Source organism: Galendromus occidentalis, unplaced genomic scaffold (genome assembly GCF_000255335.2).
Source record: "Galendromus occidentalis unplaced genomic scaffold, Mocc_1.1 scf7180000077530, whole genome shotgun sequence".
In the NCBI taxonomy this organism is placed as follows: Eukaryota; Metazoa; Arthropoda; class Arachnida; order Mesostigmata; family Phytoseiidae; genus Galendromus; species Galendromus occidentalis.
Genome location: NW_003805518.1, coordinates 540517 through 561708, shown reverse-complemented (window position 1 = coordinate 561708; position 21192 = coordinate 540517). Strand labels below are relative to the sequence as shown.

General features: G+C 52.0%; 1 protein-coding gene across 1 annotated transcript; it reads left to right on the top strand.

The window, feature by feature from the left end:
- Window positions 1-9816: 9816 nt before the first annotated feature.
- MEP-1 (zinc finger protein MEP-1) lies at window positions 9817-19361 on the top strand. Its single transcript, XM_029112853.1, has 10 exons — window positions 9817-10083; window positions 11895-12082; window positions 12839-13128; window positions 13242-14273; window positions 14386-14625; window positions 14808-14910; window positions 16377-17033; window positions 18281-18459; window positions 18592-18861; window positions 18972-19361. Exons 2-10 carry the CDS (start codon window positions 11983-11985, stop codon window positions 19359-19361), a joined length of 3261 nt encoding a protein of 1086 aa, XP_028968686.1. The 5' UTR covers window positions 9817-10083; window positions 11895-11982.
- The last annotated feature ends 1831 nt before the right edge of the window (window positions 19362-21192 follow it).

Sequence of the window (21192 nt, the reverse complement as noted above, 5' to 3'; positions counted from 1 at the left end):
AATGAACATGGAGTAAACCCTATCTACAGGTTTTGTCGGAGTTGCCTTGACCTTCTTACCAAAGACTTAAGTATTCACGATCACGTCATCGATCTCGCTTCTCGATAGGGATTTCGCAAACGCCTGGCGATACTCCCGATTGGATTCGCTTATCTTTACAATCTCGAAATGACTTCGTGACAGTTGAATGAGTCAGAGAATTTTGTCCTCTATCGGAAGCCTCCAGGACTCTAGGTGGAACAGTCTTCGCCAGAGGGGGTCTGCCTTCGCTGAGGGCCTGCCGACGTTTCTCTCGGCCTACACGACGGTGACCGGAACTATTTCAAGAGCGAAACTCACGATACTCGGACACGAGAGCTAGAGCTTGCAGAGGAGTACGCGGCCGAAAATGCGGCTTTTTCCTCGATCGTAAGCGATCGCCGGATACGGTTCCCAGCGCGCTCGAGAAAGGAGATCTGACGCTCTTTCCCCGATGGCGGTCCCGATGAGACCGTAGCTCGGGACGGAGCATAGATTGAACCGAGGACACGGTGCGATGTTTTGATCCCGATTTATTCCAATAGGCCGTGCTCAAATCTCTTTGGATATTGGAATCGAATCCTTCGCGCTCGGAAATTGGGGCCGCGGCCTCCTTGAAGCAAGCATTGAATGTGGTGAAATCCGAGTCCGGGAATGATTTCTCGAGTCATATCTCGTTTCAACTGTTTTCGTCGAGCGCGATTCTTCTCGCTCAAATATCTACGGTACATATTGGGATATCACGCGCTCGGATTTTCCCGTATCCTACCCTCACCGTCTCGAGATTATCCTATCGAGCTTCGATGCAGACTGAAATGTACTCACTGCCGCTCCCGCGTGAAGCTTGAAAGCACGTCACTCTAACCGAGAGTCTCCTGACAGACGGCACGACATGGAGCTGCTTTTAAATCGAGGGAATCGACGCGTCATTACGGGAAATAATCCGTAGAAACTAACTCGTATTCTAGAGCTACGAGCATCGTGTAGGTAGTGAACTCGACCCGGCTCTATGTCGGTCCAAGAGGAAGTCATTCGGGGAGGAACTTCCTTATTGAACTCGATGGGGTCGGAGCGTCTTTCCAATATGGGGACTTGAGGCTGCTTCTACCGAACGCTCGGAGACGAGAGCTCTCAGAAGCGACGGTGGAACCGGCTCGGCCTGCGGATTTTGAACGCGAGACGAGCCCGTCACTCCTGCGCGTCGCCTCCTTCGTCTTTCAGGTGTGGAAGCTAGGCAGCTCGAGCAGAACCCTGAAGGAGGAGTCATCCGACGTCTAGAGTACCAACGGGAGACGGCCCTTCATCAACGTGATCGAATGTTTCATTCCACCCATAGCTCGGACCGGTTCGTTGAATCCGATGGAGTCGGAGGAACAAACTGTACGAATATCTCATTGATGAGACCTTACATCGATAGGAATGAGTGAGGACGGGACGTCTCCCCGCAATAGCGGCAGAGAAGACTCCTTCGCCCTGGGTCACTAAGCGTGAGATACCGCTTATACCCTAATGCGGAAGAACGTAATGCGCCGTTCAATCGAACTTGATTGGTCTTCCGCAAACCCCATTGTGAGTTGAGCAGATCTCTAAAAAAGTAGCTCGATCGAGCGCTCTGAGCTCGAAAATACAGGTTCCGACTTTGATCCTCTTGGAATCGACGCTGCCTATGAGAAGGTCCGATCGGAGGATATGCGCGTTGAAGCCGATGATCCTGCGAGCCGGACCGCGCCAGAACGCCGCCCGGGGCGGTGATTACGGTTTCCGCTTCTTTCAGAGTGCCGTCGCCGGAGAAGCAGCCCCCCCCCCTCCCGACCGCCGCCGTATTCTGTCTGCGAGAATCCATTACTTCCCGATTCTTCGAACTCCCGACCCGGGTAGCTTCGGGAAAAGAGCCATCGCGGCCTACCTGCCGAGTTTCTCGAGTTCATTCGGTCTAAGTCTTCCTTCCAGAATTTGAGTACCTCCTGCCGTTTTTCCGAGGATAATACCGAGGGTGACACGGGGTAATTCGAAAGTATCAGAAAACAACAAGAATCTCGATTCTGGAGTCCCCATCGTCGAATCCTAGTGTTCGTGGGCCACACCAATATGGATCGATGCAGTTGAAGAAATTATCCGGCCTCAAGCTTGCAAGGGTATCCGCGGATACCTTCCCGGCTCTCGTATGTGGCCGAAGGAATAAAACCTGAACTCTTCAGAGTGGAAGAGTATGAATCGAAGATATCACGATAATTTCGCATGTTTTTTACGCCGCCTCGGTCATCCCCTCGAGAGGGGTGACTCGGAAATTTGCCGGACTCCAGAGAAGCGATTGAATGAAAATGAGATCCAGAAATCGAAGATGTCATTAGGCTGACGCAGTGAACTGCAAAGGAGGACGACGACGCCGGGGACTCTTTACACAGAGAGAAGAGTTCGTCAAAATTATCGATCGAGCGTGAATGGATGTCCTGGTCTCGAATTCATTCCGAGATCCGATCGTGCCATCCACTCCAACGGAAACCCGTGAAAATATTTTCCCTTCAGATGAATTATTATCGGTTGGAAGTCCAATGATAATGAGTCAAATGACGCAACGAATGAACAGCTATTTCTTGTCTACATCGGGTCCGAGTGCTGAACACAGCATTCTTGTGATTTGATCGAAAAATACCGTGAATATTCTTATTGAAGGGCATGCCCGTCTATTTTTCGACCCCTCCAAAACCTGCCCGTCTATTAGGGACTGCCCGTCTATCGGAGACTGCCCGTCAATTTCTTCTATCCTCCGACAAGAGAATAGGACCAGGTTGCTCATGTAGCCGTAACAATACTCAAACCGTCAAATAAATGCCTAGACCATGCTAGATCTTCATATTCGCAAGCTTCGAGAGATGTTTCACTTTTTCCGCGACTTGGGCACCTGAATTCCTGCCCCCCAAGGTGTCCGTTTATTGGAGACTGCCCGTGTATTAGAGACTGCCCGTGTATTGGGGACTGCCCTTCAATTAGAATATTCACGGTAAGTTCGGTATGACCCTTTCGCCATCTCCGCCGTTGCCTTTCAATCAGTCCATTCTGGCGCATTGATGAAACTCTCCTGTTATCTGTGTGTTATCTGGAATCTGAACCACCTCGTAAATTCATAGACATTCGGTTATGTATGTGGAGGTGATCCTGTTTGTATTCTGAGATGGCAGGTTCAACTTGAACCTGGCTTGTTGACGGCTCCCCGGGAGCATTGCCTGCTCCGTGAACCAAATAATGAAGCCCGAATCGGCTACCGTGATTGTGAGGTCGAGCCGAAGAGTTGAATCCTCCCGGCCTCGGAGACCTCTAATGATCGATCGCTCTGCGAGCGAAAAAAATCACGAAGTGCAAGCTGCATGGATGAGATTACATGGGAGCGCTCAAGACAAAGAAAAATGATCTGGCCCGAAAAGAGTCTGCAAGAGAAACAGACGCGGACCTTGCAAGCTCCCGATCGGAGCTCCGAACCGCCAGGGATATGTCTCTCCATGATTGCAAGGCTCGAGATGATAATTTCCCTTCTGCGGGCAGCGATTTCGAGGTGAGGGATAAGTTCTCTGCGGCAGATGGCACCGCATGCGAAGGTGGTTCGAGTCTCTTTCGCAAGGAGAATGATGTCGGATCATTTCCTGGGTGTCTGACCTTGTACCCTCACATGCACACGAATACATAACTCTCAGGAGGACGGAGGCGAGGCGGCTCCAAGGGCTCGAAGAGAGGAGCCTCTCATGTTCGATCTGGGAGGGACATTCTCCATCGTTCTCATGTTATAGGCATCCGACTCGTGGATATCAAGGCTTGAGAAACGGAACAAGGGCGAGTTACTGTCATTCCCGTGAGCGATCATGCCCGGACGAGTTCCTCCCACGCTTCTCATGGGTCGAAATTGGACGAAAATCCCTATCGACAGACCCTTCGACCCGAAGCCAGTGCTTGAGTTGTCGAAGTCGGGGGAGGATACTCGCATGTTTCGCCAGCGTCCGGATTCGGGATTCTTCCACGAAAGCTCCCCGCGGGGACCTCACGGAACCTCCTTTGCTCTGCTCAAATAACACGATCACGGATTCCCGCGATTGGAGCTGAGCTCAAGGCCGCCAGTGTGACTCGATGTCGGTGTTCGGTATTTGGTATCTTTCCTCAGAACGAAGAATCTGGAATCTACATGACGACTGCCTCTTCCGTGGGACGAAGTTCTCTAGCATAGCCCCCGGACTCACGACCGTTCCGCGATATTTCATCGGAGATGTCTTCGATTCGCGATTGATCTTATAGCCATGCGGCCCTCGTGAGAGTCTTGAATTCAGCGAAACATGAGAGGACGTCGATTAATCCCGGCATCGACTCTTTTGGGGTGACTAAGAAGACATGGATGGTGACAAAATGACGTCTCAACGGTGATCGTCACAGAGGAGTGAGGGAAGCTGGGAAACCTGATAGGTGGAGTCGCGCTTCCCTTTCTTTCGAGAACCAGACTCAAGAACGCATGGTCTGCTTGAGACGATGAATTCTCCTTTTCTATCTCTAGTTTCTATCAATGTCTCGGGATTCGTCCACGACAGAAGCAACGCCAATATTTATCCCGCTCTAGGAGAGCTCTACAATCTCGAAAATCGTTACGATGGAGTACCGCGTATAGCCCATCCCTAAGTCGTTTCTCCCCTTGAAGACTCGTCATCCGAATAATGAATATATTGAAAGTTGAAGACTCATAAGTGGGAGGGCGCATGCACACGTTGGTCTCTGAAGATGGCGAGTGAGTCATACTTCGATCAAATCACAAGAATACTGTGATCAGCACTCGTAACTATGAAGACAAGAAATAGCTGTTCATTCGTTGCGTCATTTGACTCATTATCATTGGACTGCCAACCGATAATTCATCTGGAGGGGAAATATTTTCACGGGTTTCCTTTGGAGTAGATGGCACGATCGGATCTCGAGATGGATTCGGGACCAGGATATCCATTCACGCTCGATCGACAATTTTGACGAACTCATCTCTCTGGGTGAAGAGTCCCCGGCGTCGTCGTCCCCCACCAGTTCTCTGCGCCAGCCTAATGACGACTTCGATTTCTGGATCTCATTTTCATTCAATCGCTTCTCTCGAGTCCGGCACATTTCCGAGTCACCCCTCTTGGATTTTGCTCTTCGCGGAAGATCTCAGGGTACAAGCCGGAATCCTCGAACGATCCGGGCGAGGGAATTCCTCCGGCATCGAGCAGGTGAAGCTCGGGAGCTGCGCGGAGAGTGATCGAGAGCACTCGAAAGCTACGTTTCTAGAAGCACGGAGCTTCTGCAGGGTTCGTGTTTTCGAGCAGTTTCTGTCCGTAGATATCTCGTTCTCGACTTTCCATCGCCCAGCATTTGTATGCTGTGATACAGTGATTCGGTGATGTAGTGACTGCAGATACGGGACCGAATCTCTCAAAAGGTCCACGTCTGGAAACTTTCGACGCGAAGAGCTCGAACTCTACGCGGTAAGTTGAGCAACTCTCCATCTTGAAACAGCAGAGGATCCAAGAATTGCAGGGGAGCGGAGGGATTCGGTCGGGGAAGAAGGAATCGACGATGCGTCCGGCGATTCCTGTCAGAGATCAGAATTCTAACCGGAGAAAGGAAGCGCTGGTCCTCTGTAGAGTGATGAGGAAGCTTCAGATGCGGGGAGACCTACCATAATCTCATCGACTTCACTCCGACATTCGAGAGCATTCTTCCGAGAAGGAACTATGCCGACGTCAGATACTATCAGATCTCCTCCGAGATTGCAAGAACCAGCACGTCGCGCAATCAGGGGTGCGGAACGGAATAGCGATGGCGGAGAACACTGGTTTCTCTCGGCAAAGGGATTTTCCTCCTAGGGGATCCCGTCAGAGGGTGTGCTCGGCAAGAATGCGCCTTCCCACCATGTCCGATGGCATGGAAGGAGCATCTTTCCAGTATCGAATGTATCAGCTTGGCCATGCGGGAAGCGGTTGTCAAGTTTGACCGCGGTCCAGCGTTCTTCGACCCATAGTTCCCCGAGCTTGTTGAGCTGAGCGGTTGCCGATGCTGCTGTGCTCCTCGCGATAGAGGAGCTGCTGTGTCGTCGGTGTGAATGTCTTCCGACTTGTGCAGCCGTGCCGCCGCTGCTGCTGCTCTTGTGGATGTTGATGATGATGACGGCATCTCCCAGACACACACACGCACGCAGACTGGTGCCCTAAATTACTAGTGAAGAATAATACATCTGTCGATCGCATGAAGCTCACTGCAAGCGACGGAATCGGTGAGTTACAGAAATACGAGAGGGCGATCGCGTGCGTATACGCGCGACTCCTTGTTAGAACTCCTACGGATAATTAGAGGAAGGGATCTATGTATTTATCATCTGTCGGAAAGCCTCGCAATTTCACAAGAGATCACAGCAGCCAGCGGCGGCCACGCCGGCCGCTCTCGGTCGCACTCGATATCCGCCGCCCGTACACCGCGATCTTTCGGACGGTCGGCGGATTTTTGAATTTTCTGAATAGGAAGGGGATAATTGGAGAATTCCGGGAAACTTTTGGGGAGGGATCCCGAACGGTTGGATGGACCGAGGTTTCGACTCTGGAATGTTTCCGAGTAATTCCAATATTTCGATTCTGGAAGTTTCGTGCATTCCTTCCGGGCTGAAATAGCAAAATTACTCATTCGCCTTCATCTATCAGCTTGCATCAGACATGAGCTCGATCGAGAGTTTCCGAACTCGTCAGGCATGCATTCCATGCGAAAGCTGATGACGGGGCGAATAATTCAAGACCCCACACCCCCGGTGAGTTCCAAAGATCTCCATCGCGGCTGATGATCGAGAGTCTGCTTGACTTGGTACCGGCAGCCCTCGAGCCGGCAGTCGCCGACAAGTACGCCTCGCGAACCTGCGACAGAGAAACGGACAGACAGACACACAGACGGACGGACAGACGGACCGACTGACTGAGAGTCCAACAGGCTAGTGAGCAAGAAACCAAGGCAACCAAGCCAAGCTCTCAGGAGGCGGCTGGTGGGCAGGCTTCTCGTTCAGGTCTCTGTGACGTCTTTCTGCTCAACCAACGAGCTAGCGAGAGACGGATATATAACGAGCGAGCGGGAGAGGGAGAGAGAGATAGAGAGCTTAACGAAGGGACCAACGAGCAGCAGCAGCGGCGGCACTAGCGGTGAACTCATGGTGGAAGCGACTGCAGCGCCTCTTGCACTAGCAGACGACTTCAGCCTTAGCGGCGGCGGCGGCGACTACTGGTCGACCGACGACTGTTTTTCTGTCGGTCTGTGCAACGGCCCGTCGGTACATCTTTCTATTCGCAAGTGTGCGTCGTCGTCGTTCGCTGGTTTCTCCGTCCAGTCAGTCCCTCGGTCGGTCGGACGGTCCTTTGACTGCCGACTAGTTACATTGAGTGGCCGCTTGCTCGCTCGGACGACTGCTTACTTCGAGAATCGGTTCACCGCTCGGCGGACTGGTTGTTGTTGTTGTCGTCGGCAGCGGCGACTAGTACTAGTAGTAGGGTGGTCGTTGTTGTTGGCCGGCTCTCGTTGTCGTCGTCGTCGTCGTCACCGTGCTCTTCCAGGCGTCCGTCATTCGGATCTCCAGCAAGAGACCTCGGATTCAGAGGACGAAGCCGGTGAATCGTGGGACGTCCTCTGTTGTCCCGGGAGCGATCGCGAGTCGAAACCCGATCGATAGATCGAGTCTGAAGTCGGAGTGGAGTTGTAGTAGTTCAGCAGCACCGCCAACAACATCTGCAGCGGCATCAGCCGCCGCGGCCGCCATTGCTTTCTAGCAGTCGCTAGTGCTGCGATGACACAACAAACGACGACGAACGATCGAGCATCAAACACTTAATGTGCGTGAGAGTGTGCGCAAGCAAATCAGCAGCTGAGTTATCTCGGGGTCGTCGCACAGGAATTCTCGCCGATCGGGACCGCAGCCGAACAGTATTTCTGGTGTCGTGTGCTTTAAAGGCCTTCCATTCACCATCTACCCATCAATCCATCCATCCATTCATCCTTAGAGTGATTGACTGACGGACAGACACACACACGGCCATACACACAAACGAACGTTCCGAGGAAGCGACGGCCGGACGTAGGACTGACTGGGTATCTGACTACACTTTACCGATCTCCACAGTGACCGGAGTCTCGAAACGACCGACCGCGATCGGGGGTCAAGTTGTGCGGATAATCATCGCCGCAAGTCTCTCGGTGTCTGACAGTGTGTGAGCGACTGACCGATTTGGTGGCAGGATCACCCCGACTCCTACCCGTGCCTCATTCGCCAGGTCGGACGGACGGTCGGTCGTCCGGTCGAGAGGACCGACGAACGAACGCACGCACGGACAGTCAGCCAGTCGGTCGTTCGGACGGTCGGAAGTCGGTCGGTTGCTCGGTCTGTCGGTCAGTCAGTCAGTCAGTCGGTCTCTCTATCTTGGACGGACAGTTAGACCGGTCTGTGGATTTGTGTAACGGATTGCATCGGTTATCTACAAATTCAGTGGATGTGCGTTATTCCATCATCAACATCATCATCAACATATTCGTCGTTGTCGTTCAGTGTAGTGGCGGTTCTCCGAAAGTGATCACACCACCGACCAAAGGCTTCCCGAGGCCGTCGCATGTGAAAACAAGGTAGGTTACCTGACTGCAATCTGGGCCGTGTCGCCAGAACCCAACGCACACAGATTCCCTCCTATGAAGATTGGGTCATCGAGTCATCGACAGCGTGTTCGAGCTCGAGTCGACCGCTGTTCGCATCGTTCATACGTGAACCTCTAGCTCCATGGAGTGTTCTGGATGGGGCGCGATTTTCACGGACTCGAGCCCGTGGATTTAAACCCCCCCACGTCCGTTTTCTTGAGCCCGTTCGTTCACTCGCTCGTTCGCTTGCTGACAGTCGTCGTGCGATAACCGAAGCATGGCGGTGCTCGCGGCATGGCTGCCGCTGGAGCACCGGCTCCACATGCAGTGAACTTTGGCTCCATGTTGGATTACTTGGCAAAAACTCGTCATCGCTCGATCCGCCTCCGCTCATGTGCAATAGCTTTCCTTGTACCGGTGTGCGTGATTGCCCGCTCGGGTCGACGTCGAGCACTTTGACTCGCCGCTGACATGCATTCGCCGTACTGGCGGAGGAATTCCAGCGCGAGTTCCGATCGGGGTGGCGAATCACTCGGTGGAGCGACGAAGTTCCCGAGTTCTGGTAGAGCTCTTCGAGAAGTAATAGTTATTGTATTTTTTTCGGGTCGTGCTGCCGCGGCCGCCGCTGCCTGTCTGCGGCTGCTGCCGCCGGCCGACCGACACAACAACCATCTCTCCGGCAGAGTGGCTGGCTCTGCAGTTGCGGATAGACAGCGAGCTCTGGTTGGTATCCGCAGCATAACGGCGGATCGATCCGCCCGATACCCGCGGATACCAACCCCTAGCTGGGCTCCTAGCGAGGGAAGATTGCTGCTGCCGCTGCTGCAGCCGCTGCCGCCGCGGCTGCTACTACTGCTGCCGCTACCGCCGCCGCGGCCACCGCCAACAACAACGCAGAGAAGCAACGCTTGAACCGAAGAAGGTTCTGAGTTCTCAGTGAACGACGACGAGGAGTGAACGAACAACTGCAACGTCGACTCTCGTCCAGAAACGCCGTCGATGAAAGTCGATGTCGTTTGTGCTACGGCGGCGTCGGCTATTCGTTGAGGGCTACTACTTCTGGACTACGAGCAGCGACGACGATTCGTAGCCCGTGGTGCCATCGTCGCCCTCGTCGTCATCGCCCTCGTTTTTGTTATTGTTGTTCCGGACCCTCAAGTTATGCTGCAGCTCTTGTTCCATCGCGTTGTTGGTGTTGCTTCAGCTGAAATGCTTGTTGTTGTGCTGTTGGCGGGCCGATAGGACAGTCGTGCCGGCTGCCGGTCGTGTTCGCGTTTGCGAAGGGAAACCCGGGGGAAGCCGAGGAAAATCACGGGAAAAACCTCAGGGGAATTACGGTGCTTGTGAGCGTGGTATTGAGCGGAGTCAGCGCCAGCAGGACTGGAATAGTGTCAGGCAAGCGATCAGGCAAGTACCTTCCTGAGTGAGCAGCCAAGCAGACCCTGCGTGTCTTGCTACGGCATCGGTGTTCGCTGCTGCTGCTGCTGCTGCATCACCGGCGGCCGCTGCACTAGGGCTGCGGCATCGGCATGGATGCCAAACTCTCGTGAACAGATCATCGGGGAACGCTCTCATGTGCTGCTTGATGTTAGGTTCAGGTCATTCGCGCTTGTATTTGCTCGCTCCTTATCCCGACCGTTCACTCGGATAAGGGTCAGTCCCGACGACCCAAACACTCAACTTCTCAATAGAGGGCCTTCAATTGCGTATCTTTCCCCTATGCGTCGTTTTTTTGAATGGATCTCGCTATCTCAGAACCAGATTGTCCGACTCTCTTCAGCTGTATACGTAATTATTTTCGGAATCATGTCGTGGCGCACGCGAGCTCGAGTGCCGGCATCTGCTGCTTGGGTCCCGAGCCGTTGGCTGCTGGATTTCCTTCGAGGTTCTGGCACAGGGAGTGCCGAACTCGATTAAGGTATCTTCTTCTCCATGTTATTTCTCTCTGGGAAATCTACCTACCACTAGGGCAGCGATCGTTCTCCGCAGTATTTCATCTACCACGGGACGATTTCAACGAGTCCCTTTCCGTATGAATAGGCGAAGTACCTTTCGGTTGCCCCGGTTTTTCAGACAGGACTTTTGGATTATTCATTTTCTTCGTGCTTGGCTCTCGCGAGCTTTGTCGTGATTTCTGGGGAAGAGTCGACCGGCTCGGTCCCTCGTTTCTACCGCGGGGGTCCGGTGCCGTTTGTCCTCGTGTTGCTTGGGAAGATGTTCTGCCTGTCGGAGCCTGGTGTCACTGTTTGTGGAGTCGACGCTTCTGCCGCTGCTGATTCTGCAGTCGGAGTGTCTCGTCGACACGAGAAAAAGGTCCAACCAGACGGGAGCTATTGTCGTTAAAGTTTTCCTATCGACGTGGACGTCGATTTTTTTTCTCTCGTATGCGACTCCATTGCGCAGTTGCCGATGTGGAATGAAGTTGCGGAAATGTTTCCGCTGGCTTGCTTCTGATGGAGGAACTCCAGGCTGGGCTTTCGGCCGGACAGCGAATCAGTTTAAGCGTGGCGGCAGTGGCGGCGGTGGTGGTGGTGGTGGCGGCGGCAACACCGGCAACGTTGTACGCCAACTTTTCGTTGCGGGTGAATGTCCTGTTGCGGATCCGAGGACCGCTGAGCCTTTAGGGTCCGCTCAGAACGTTTGCTGCTCGTCGGCTGCCATGGTAATAATACTACTAAGAGCAGGGACTCATGCTGCTGCTGCTGCTTTCGATGTTGCCGATCATAGCAAGCCGTTGCGTTACGACTCGACTCAAATTCACGACTTCTAGCGCTGCGAGTGTGGGCTCCCTAGAAGATTGCTCCCTCTCGGCTTTCTGGGGAGGGGGCGTGTCGGGGGAGTTCCTCGGTCAGAGATCAGAACATTCGAAGATCCGGTCCGACATGTCATCTTTCCGGTGATCGATACAGATAACATGGGAAGTGTTGCATCTTGCATCTTCACGATTCTTGCAGCTTAGAGAAGGGGAACTGGGGATCTCCTGCCAGAATTGGCTGTTCGAGACGAGACCAAGCTCTAGATCTTTAATTTCTTTCACGATGAAGTAAATCGACAAGGACCGGAAACTTCGTCGAATTCGGAGTCGATCGGAGTGCCTCGTCAAAACTACGACGTCTTCCTCCATATACTCATATCCTGCTCGGTCACTCGCAATCCCGACAAGACCTTGACCCCGGAGACGAAGCTATGCTGACGTTGGCGTATTTTCGAATTTGCAGGTTCATCCGGGTAATGATTCCTGCTTGAAACAATAGAGTACCACGCCGACACCTCATCCGTACCAGACGGGAAAGGAAAATAATAATCATGGTGTCCTCAGCAACTGCACTAGAGCAAGCTGCTCTCAAGAACGGCCTGTCCTTAAAGAAAATGCCTACCGGCGAGAGTGATATCTCGCTAAAAAATGGTGAGTGTGCTCAGCGACTAATCATAATTCCTGGGAGATCATCTTCCCAAATCAACCTATGACGGCATGTATAATGATTCATGGCGGTGGGATATTGTTCGATCGATCATGAATGTTGGCCATCGTCTACTGATCGGCCACGAGCAGGCGGTAGGGATTCAAGCAGACTTCGATGGTGGAATCGGAAAACAAGATGGCGGAACGAGGCTGGTCGTGCCAGCGGCATTTGGTTCTGTAATGGCCGGCAGCAGCTACAAATGTGTAGGCACACACACACTCACACACACACACTCACACACACACACACGGACACACTCACACGGACACACTCACACTCATACAACGCGCACACACACACACAGTGACTTGAGGAGAGTGAGCGATCGTCGTTCGGCACTCTTTAACAGACTACTATCCACCCATTCGACTTCAAGCGGAACTAAACTGAGACATTGTCTGTCATGTGGCTCTCTCAGAAACGCCGAAGTATTCATGACGTTTTTTTCCTCGCGCTTCTCGGCGGGTATCATTCCGGCCGGTGCGCGCGAATATTTTCCATCTCAGACGACTACAGCAAAGCCGATATCTTCGATTCGTGTACGCTCGGGAAGTCTCGCTCGATTTCTGCGCCCCAGCTCTCGGAACCTACGTGATGACAGACTCGACCCCCAGAGTCCGGCAATGCGCTCCGGAGCTCCGTCGATACTTTCGAGACGAGAGGAACGAAATTGAGATGAAAATATTTTTTCGTTCCAGGTACAATGACGGATGAGAGTTCGCAGAATTCGATCACTTCGGATAAAGCTCAAAACGGCACCAATGGTGATCATAAAAAACCTGAATCTGTCGTCATCGAGGACGACGACGAAGATCTCGAGGTTCAAGAGTTTTCGGAACCCGAGGAATTGATAATCGACGAAGACGAGCCGGACGAAGACGATACGGCTGACGAAGAAGTCAAGGAGGAACCTATGGAGATAGACGAAACTAAGGATCCGAAGGAGGAATCGAAGGTAACGTTTCGCGAACACCAGATCACTCCACCGGTCGTGATGATGATGAGCCCGGCGCATGAAGCGATCCCGGTCCGGTGCCCGTCCTCTTTGGGAACGGATGCACTCGAGCATTTAAAGACTGGAATGTTCCCTAATTTTTCCAGGAATCGATCAAGGTGGAATCGCCCGAATGTTCGGCTTCAACTTCGAAAGTCGAACCCGCTGGTGCTGCCGTGGGTGAGAAGGCAAACGAGAAAAGCCAGGAGAACGACGAGAACCTGCCGAACATACCATACGTAAAAGATGTCCGGAAACTTGATAAAGGCCTTCCTAAGTTCATGAAACGTCGAGTGAAGATCGGTCGATGGACGCCGTGCGAAATGCCGAAGGGCTCGGGCGAATTCAAAATGCGTGACACCGAGGCGCTCGTCGACGTTCCCTCAATGACGTTCCCATTACTGATCAAAGAGAAGGACACGTTTGCGAGACGAATGAAAGATGGAAAGATTCTTCCCGCTAAGCCGAGGAAGGCCCCCGTGCCCCCGCAGGGCCAGTTTAAAATCGGTCAGACTTCCGTCGTCGACTTTTTTGCAAGTTCTGCTGGTGAGTTCCTCATGGAGCTCGGTCTCGATCGCGTTCAAGAAGCTTACAACAAAGATCAGATCAAACAAAAAGAACGGGAAATGAGAAGACACGGTAAGTCTGCCGAATTACTGGAAACTGCCAAAAAGCACGCCGAGGCATTTCAGTCGTACAAAGCGAAGAACGCCGCCTTTCACCATAAAATGAAACGCTGTCAAACGTGCGATTTCAAAACGGAGTCTCAACTGGTTCTCGAGGGCCATCTGTTGACGCCACACTTCACTCAGCGACGTGAACTACAGTGTTCGTTCTGCCCGTTCATAACGCGGGACGCGAAGGCTATCATATTTCACATGGAGGCACATCACAACAAGGTTCCGGTCATGGAGCCCCCACCTCAATTCTACGAGTGCCCCTTCTGTCCATTCGAAACAAACGTCAAGAATAAGGCTAGCACACACGTCAATCGTTGTCAGAGATACTTCAATAATAGCGTGAATCAGAGTCCGGGCAACGATTTCCAAGCGCCGGGAATGACGTCGAAACCAATCACAAACGACGACATCAAAATGTACGAGAAGTTCTTCATCGCTCTGACCCAGGCGAAGAACCAGGTGAGTTCTCCGAAAACAACACAGACCAAGAGGAATTCGGCCCCAACTCGGTGTGATCCCCGGCCCCCGGTCGTCCCGCTCGCCCCTCTAAGTCCATCCTTTTCCTCTCTAGGCGGCTGCCCATGCGGTTCAGGCCGCGAATACAGCTCAACAGCGTCAGATGATGATGAACGCTGCAGCTAGCCGTGGCCAGTCGAATATTCGCGGACAGTCGAACGCTCTCTACCAACAACTGCAGACGCTTGCGGCAGCCACAGCTGCTAACCGAGCCGCTCAAGCAGCCGTCGGTCGAGGAACTAACAGGAACAATTCTCAAGCAAATCTTATCCAACAAGCGCAAGCCCTCGCAGGAGTAAGTTCCATATCCGCGCGTGTCGGTGCACTTCCTATCGTTCAATATCTCGAGAGACTATGTCCGGTGCCATTCGATGATGGCACCCAAATGTTGGGGCACGATCGTCCTCCGTCTTCCCGGCAGGCAACAGGTCATTTACGGAGCGATTTGTTTTCTTTCCCGCGCAGTATTCATCTCAGGCTGCAAGTCTACTCAACGGGAACAACGGTCTCTCGGTGACAGCGCTAAATGCTCAAAACCGGGCAACGGCCTCCGCAAGTCTTGCGCGAATTCCGCAACCGGGTATGTCCAGCTTTTTTTCTATTATTCGGTCAGAGATAGCGAATCACTCCCGATACCCAAACGTAGTGTCCGTCTTCCTCTGTCGAACCCTCTGTTTTCAAATCCCTGTCTACGCGACTGCCGGTGCTCTCGGTGCCGTTGTCCTCGTGAAATTGGTCAATGTTTTTTTCTCGATGCTCGCGGTTCTAGAATCGCTCGTGAGTTTCCTGCACGATTTTTCCGTCTGCTGCGTTATCGATAATTGCGGGCGGGGAATCACAGAAGCAGCGAATAACATTAACGAATATTCTGTGACTAAACCTGCTCAGGTTCGATCGATCGTTTATCGTCGCTCGGCAGGGCAGGTAGGCAGACAGACAGACGTACAGAGGAACCCGGGACTTTATTTGCGTAGATCTAACATTGCCTAACAGGCGGTCGTTGGTCATGAGGAGTGGACATTTTATTGAGTGGGACCTCTGAGGTACCTCGGAGGGATTTTTATTCAGTTTTTCTTTCACGTTCACATTCTCGTGTGGGAGAGAATCTGATCAAATATATTGAGCGTCGCTCACCGATGCGAGCTGACTGAGAAAATTTCAACCATGAACTACCATTCACTCATGCCACCCTTGTGACCTTTCTGATTCATTTCCTCGTCGCTCATACTTATTTCGGTTGCCTCTTTCTGCAGCTTCATTGACACACGAATACTTCAAACGCTAATACCTAATAACTTCTATCCCACAACGTTGACGCTACACCGAATCGATCAATGCACGTCGGACGTTTTTTGGGTGGCATTCTTCCCGACAAACTTTTTCCATATGGCGCCTCGTTGGAACAACTTTGCATTCGACCTTGCAGCCTAATTATCTACTTTGATTGAATCAACATAATCTTCAAGGTGTTTCTCATACGCTCACTAGACAGAGACTAGATCCTGGAAAAGTTCGAGCTCCCACATTACGTGGATCAATCAAAAGTGGAGATTGGTTTATTTCTCCCGTCCCACCTCAAGGAGGAGACGGACCCTTTGTCGCTCGGGGAAAACTCGATCGTCCGAAAGATATCAGAAAAAAAAGTCGATCTGAAGCTCTTTCAAACTCTTTGAGCTGAGACCCTTAGCGAGGGGAATACATCGGAACGATGGCCCCAGCTTGTTCGATTCATGTCTTGAAAGGCTTTCTGTCACATGGTCCTTCCCTTCGTCCGAGACGTCCTGGCTTTTCCTGTTACTAGTCCACTTCCGTTGATCGATTCTCGAGGTCACTCTATGTAGCTTGGGTCTAATGTGATTGAATTCAGAGTTCTATATTCTCGTTCTCGTCTCCAAACCTCACCAAAGCGATAACGATTCTCCCCTAACGAATTGTAAATCGAAGCATCCCCCTTTCCGTTACGATAAGCAGCTAGAGATACTTAACCCTGTTTAGGAAAGACTTTTTTATTCTGTTGTACTGAGGTAGTGTTTTGTTGTTGTGCAGATACGGGTTTGGCTACTAGCAGCAGTGGGGCTCCGGCGAACGGCAGCAGCAGCAGTTCGGCGGGTCTTTCCGAAGGTCGTGCGCCGAAAGATCTCTATGTCGATGAGCACGACTACAAATACAAGTTCAAACAATACTGTCCCGACGGTTCATCGCGCTGGTGTTGTACAAATCGAAAGTGCAGGGCAGCGTTCGTCATCCCACGAGGAGAGACGAAACCCCGTTTCCCCGTGGGTCCGGACGCCCATAACCACAAGGCCTACAAGGTGGCCGAGCCGATGGACCCGGGATCTCACGCCGCTGCGCAATTGGCAGCGCAAGGAGTCAACATTCAGGCGTTGGCGGCGCTTACCAACGGCGGAACGAATCCTCATTCTTTGCTGACCGCCTTGACGGCCACAGCGCGGGGCGGTGGTCCTCAGAGCCAACAGGCCCAGGCGGTCCTCGCCGCATTAGGAAATAAAGACGCCGCTGCGAAACTTGCCCAAGTCGCGGCCGCGGCCACCGCTGTCGCGAACAACCCCGCCGCCGCTGCTGCCGCCGCTGCTGCTGTCGTAGGAGCCGCCGGCCAGATCGCACCCCCTTCATCCTCGAAGCCAACCTCGGGCGCCGACTTAGCAGATGGTGTTTTACCGGATAAGGGCGAACTCATGCCAGGTATTTGCTTGCTTCACAACACGACCGAACAGACCGGGTTGCTTCAGCCTTGCTTTCAACTGAGCTCTTCCAGCAGCGTGTTCTAACTTCGTCGTTGTTGTCAGAGCCACTGTTCCGATGACGACGTCGATGATCATGATGACTACTTCTTTCTATCTTTCTGTACTGATCGATGCTCTTGACCGTGGTGTTCTTCACTAACTGAAACACTAACTCACTCACTCGCTCTAATCCACTTTATCGTTGGTTTGTTGATGACAATGACGACGACGACGACGTCGATAAACCGTACGTGTGATACTTTTTCGAATGCGCCGAGGCCATCCGTCGATGGCTGGTTCCTCATGCTCAGCGAGTCATCCGCATCCTCTTGATCTTCGGCTCTTCCGAGATCGAACTTGAATCGATGGCGAAGCAATCAGCCAGGGCACGCAGCTTGATCGAGCACATTTCCAATCGACCGCCTGTCGAACACCTAGTGCCACAATCACGAGAACAGGAACTTCTGCTGCTTCTGCTCTCACCATTCATATCACTATTCATGCAAGCTTCACCACTCGTTGCCGAAACTCGAGGCCTCTGCCTTCAGTCGCTCGGAGCGATTCCTTGTTCCCGTCACCGCGTATTGTGGAACTCATGTCTCGGCGCTCGTGGGCGTCGTTGTCGCAACTTCTTTTTCGTTCTCTCGGCTGACGGGTCTCCGACGCGGCGACTTGGGCCAAAAGCCTCGGCTCACGCTTCGTCCTCAATCGACTCGTGGGATATATGCCGCATACGTGTTTACCGACTGTCGGTGAACTTCGCTTGGGGAACTGGGGTACCCAGAGCGAGTTGATCTCTCGAAAGTCGATCAATTGACCGATCGATTTTCCTCTGAGCCTTAGCGCGAATGTCAATGAACCGGAATGCTGTCTATCGGGGTCTCCTATCTGCCTGCCTGCCGTCTGTCTGTTTATCTCTCTCAATGCTCCCCTTTCATCTCTATCTCTGGATGTGCGCTCTCCGAGTACCGTCTGCCAGGTGCTTGATTCACTCAACTAACAGGATCTTCTTCCGGTGCTGGCTGTGGGGAAACTTTCGATGTCGGTGGCTTCGTCACAGCATCACTACCTTACGCCTGCAACACCCGTGCATTTATGATTCATGACTGATGATGATGATTGCTATGATATGGGCGCTCTCGGAAGCGAGTTCCGAGTTCGTTCCGCTCCGGAGTCGTCCGAGGGACTCAATCCGACCTGTTTCAGGGGTTCCTACAAGACTTTCGGCGCCCGGAACAGGTCGCGCTCCATACATACTCGAAAGTTCAGGTCAGGGTGGGGCGAACTCCCAGGGAGGCGCGGGAGCGTTCGTCATCTGTGAGATTTGCGACGGATACATCAAGGATCTCGACGAACTTCGCAGTCATATGCACTGGATCCACAAAGTAAGTTTACCTTACCGACTCGAGTATTTCCCAAACGGAAGGGATTCGACACTCGACGCTCCGGTGCCATTTTTTCTGCGAAAGAAGTCTTTGAAATCATTCCGATGCTGATTTTGATTGTATCCCCGCCAGGTTAAGATACATCCAAAGATGCTGGCAAGCAGACCTCCGTTGAATTGCCAGAAATGCAAATGGCGCTTCTTCACGGACCAGGGTCTCGAACGACATCTTCTAGGAGCCCACGGACTCGTAACCTCGAACATGCAGGAGTTGGCTCAGAACGGTCAGGACGGAGGTCGGTGCACGGTTTGCGGACGCATATACGCGAGCAAACTCGTTGCTCACATGAGCCAAGTGCATAGAGTGGCGGTGAAACCTGCCAGTCTCTCTTACAAGTGCACGGTAAGATTCTTGATTATTGGTCATTTTCGTGACGCGAGACGTCCGCGACCTTTTTGCCGAGTCGCGACAAGCGCTCGATCGTTAGAGTAACCCAATTCCGGAATTTCCAGGTGTGCACCGCCGTTTTTAATCTGTACAAGCTTTTTGAATCGCACGTATATTCGGTACATTCGGGCGCGATGAAACGCGGATCTTCTTCGGACCAGAGCGCTGCAAAGCGCAAGAAAGAGGATCGCAAAGACGAAACAGCGACGGCCGCGAGCGGAGGAAGTTCGAAACCTCGAGAGGAGACGAACTATCCAAAAACGTGCGCCCTTTGCGATAACCTGAAAGTTGACGACTGGTGTCAACATCTGGCCGAGAGTCACATGCCGAAGAGCGTCAAGGTCGGAGTCTGTCGGATTGAGAAATGCAGTTCCTGTCTGAACAACTTTGATGGAATGGTTGTCATGAACTCAGATCTAGGAGAGAGCTCGTCCTCGGAGGATGATGAAGATTGAGTTTCGCCTCCCATCAAGCGCTTGATTGATTGAACAATTGATCGATCGATCGTTCGTTCGATCGACCAATTAACACGTACATCCATCCGACAATGAGTCATTAATAATTGATTCATCCATCCACGCATACGATTATCTACAACGATCATTGTCTCATCTCTCCATGACAAGGAGAAAGCATCCATCCACCATCCATCCATCAATCAATCAATCAGTCGGTCGGTCCATCCACACATCCATCCACCAATCCATCGATCGGTCTAAGAATCTACCCTATGTATCGATGTGTCTAATGTTCGAGGCACTCGAGGCGAGCACCGAGAACGGAGCTGTTGGAGCGGCTGCCGATTGCAGCGGCATCGACGAGCGCCGTGGGAGGCTTTCCGTGGACAAGATGAGCGTGAGAAAAGCGCGCTAGAGAAGGTGTTGGTAACCATTGGAGAAGGATGAACAACAACATGGAAATAATTGTATCCCACACCCAGAACACAAGCTGCGGAGTTTATCCCGATACCCGCCGAGAAGGTCTCTGGAAAACCTTGAGTGTTTGAGAATAATATGTTCGAATTGCCCACGTTGAGACCGTGTCGAAGCTCATTATCATCCGCATCATCATCATTTTAATAAAGCGTCAAGTCGATATGTTTTATTTCTGCTTGTGTCTTACCAGTGCTGCCGCCTGATGACACCCACTCGCGCTCGTGCCTTGAGGAGGAGCATGAAAACTAGATTCGACAATTGTTCCCGTTTGTCGCTCCCCGTCGCCGGCTCTTCGGGCAGAATTCCTGCACCCGCGCTAACTCTTGAGGTAATTCCAGTCTTTTCCGATTCTTACTCAACATCGTATATGGTAGATTCATATTCTGCAGCTACTCGGCAATTGATCATAATTTCGGAGGCATCATGGTTCTTTGCGTTTTCCAGGAAAATTCTGCTCGACCCTGCGACACCTCCAAGACCACGACGGGCCAGCATCTACAACAGAGCGGCGGGCCACCTGCCGCGACTTGTCGGAAACACTTGTAGCATGCGAGAGAAATGGTTGCGGTAAGACATACCTAGCGAGCATTCGAGATGGCTCCTAACTGCTGCGAGCGAGAGATCCAGCGACGCTGCGGATAAATGATGATATACACATGAAATGATGAGGGATATAGCTGAGAGGATTCGCTCCTCGAGGATGTTATTCGATAGGGATGCGCGCGGATAATGAAAGATTTGATTGATCGTCGTCGGTTGAACAGCAGAGATTCGTCGTATCACTGGAGAAGTGCCTAGTGCGTAGTTGAACTCTCCCGGTGATGGCGAAAACGAATGGGGTGATGACGATGGAGATTAGTTGCGGAATTTGATTGATACTGGTCTCGCTCACCCCGGTGTCTTTTAACTCTGAACTCCGATAATGATGATGATGATGTCCTCATCGATTGACGATGTGTAAAAACTAGCCTTAGAGATTGAAGTTGAATTCGATGGAGCACGAGTGAATAAATACTTAGATATATCTTCGATTGGTTGAATACGATCATGATAAAGAAACCACAACTAATAAGCAAACAACAAATGTGAAGTATTTTTAAGGTTTCGCGGTCGTGGTACACACGCATACAATGGATTGGACGCGATGAATTATTAGAGGAAATAATTAAATCTTCCTTGACAATGACGGTAACAATTATGTTGATAACTTATCGAATTGTTTAATAAAAACAAACTGTATCCAATGAATGCGGGGATTGTCCTTCGGCTAAATATCTCGACTAGCTACGGAGCATCCCTAACCGCCCGCCCTCGATAGACCCTTCGGCGCACCGTCAAGTCCATTCGTGTA

Coding starts and splice junctions, on each gene's coding strand:
- MEP-1 (XM_029112853.1), top strand. CDS start 11,983: ATGGTGTCCTCAGCAACTGCACTAGAGCAAGCTGCTCTCAAGAACGGC. Junction 14,274..14,385: donor TGACCCAGGCGAAGAACCAG/GTGAGTTCTCCG, acceptor TTTCCTCTCTAG/GCGGCTGCCCATGCGGTTCA. Junction 14,626..14,807: donor AAGCGCAAGCCCTCGCAGGA/GTAAGTTCCATA, acceptor TATTCATCTCAG/GCTGCAAGTCTACTCAACGG.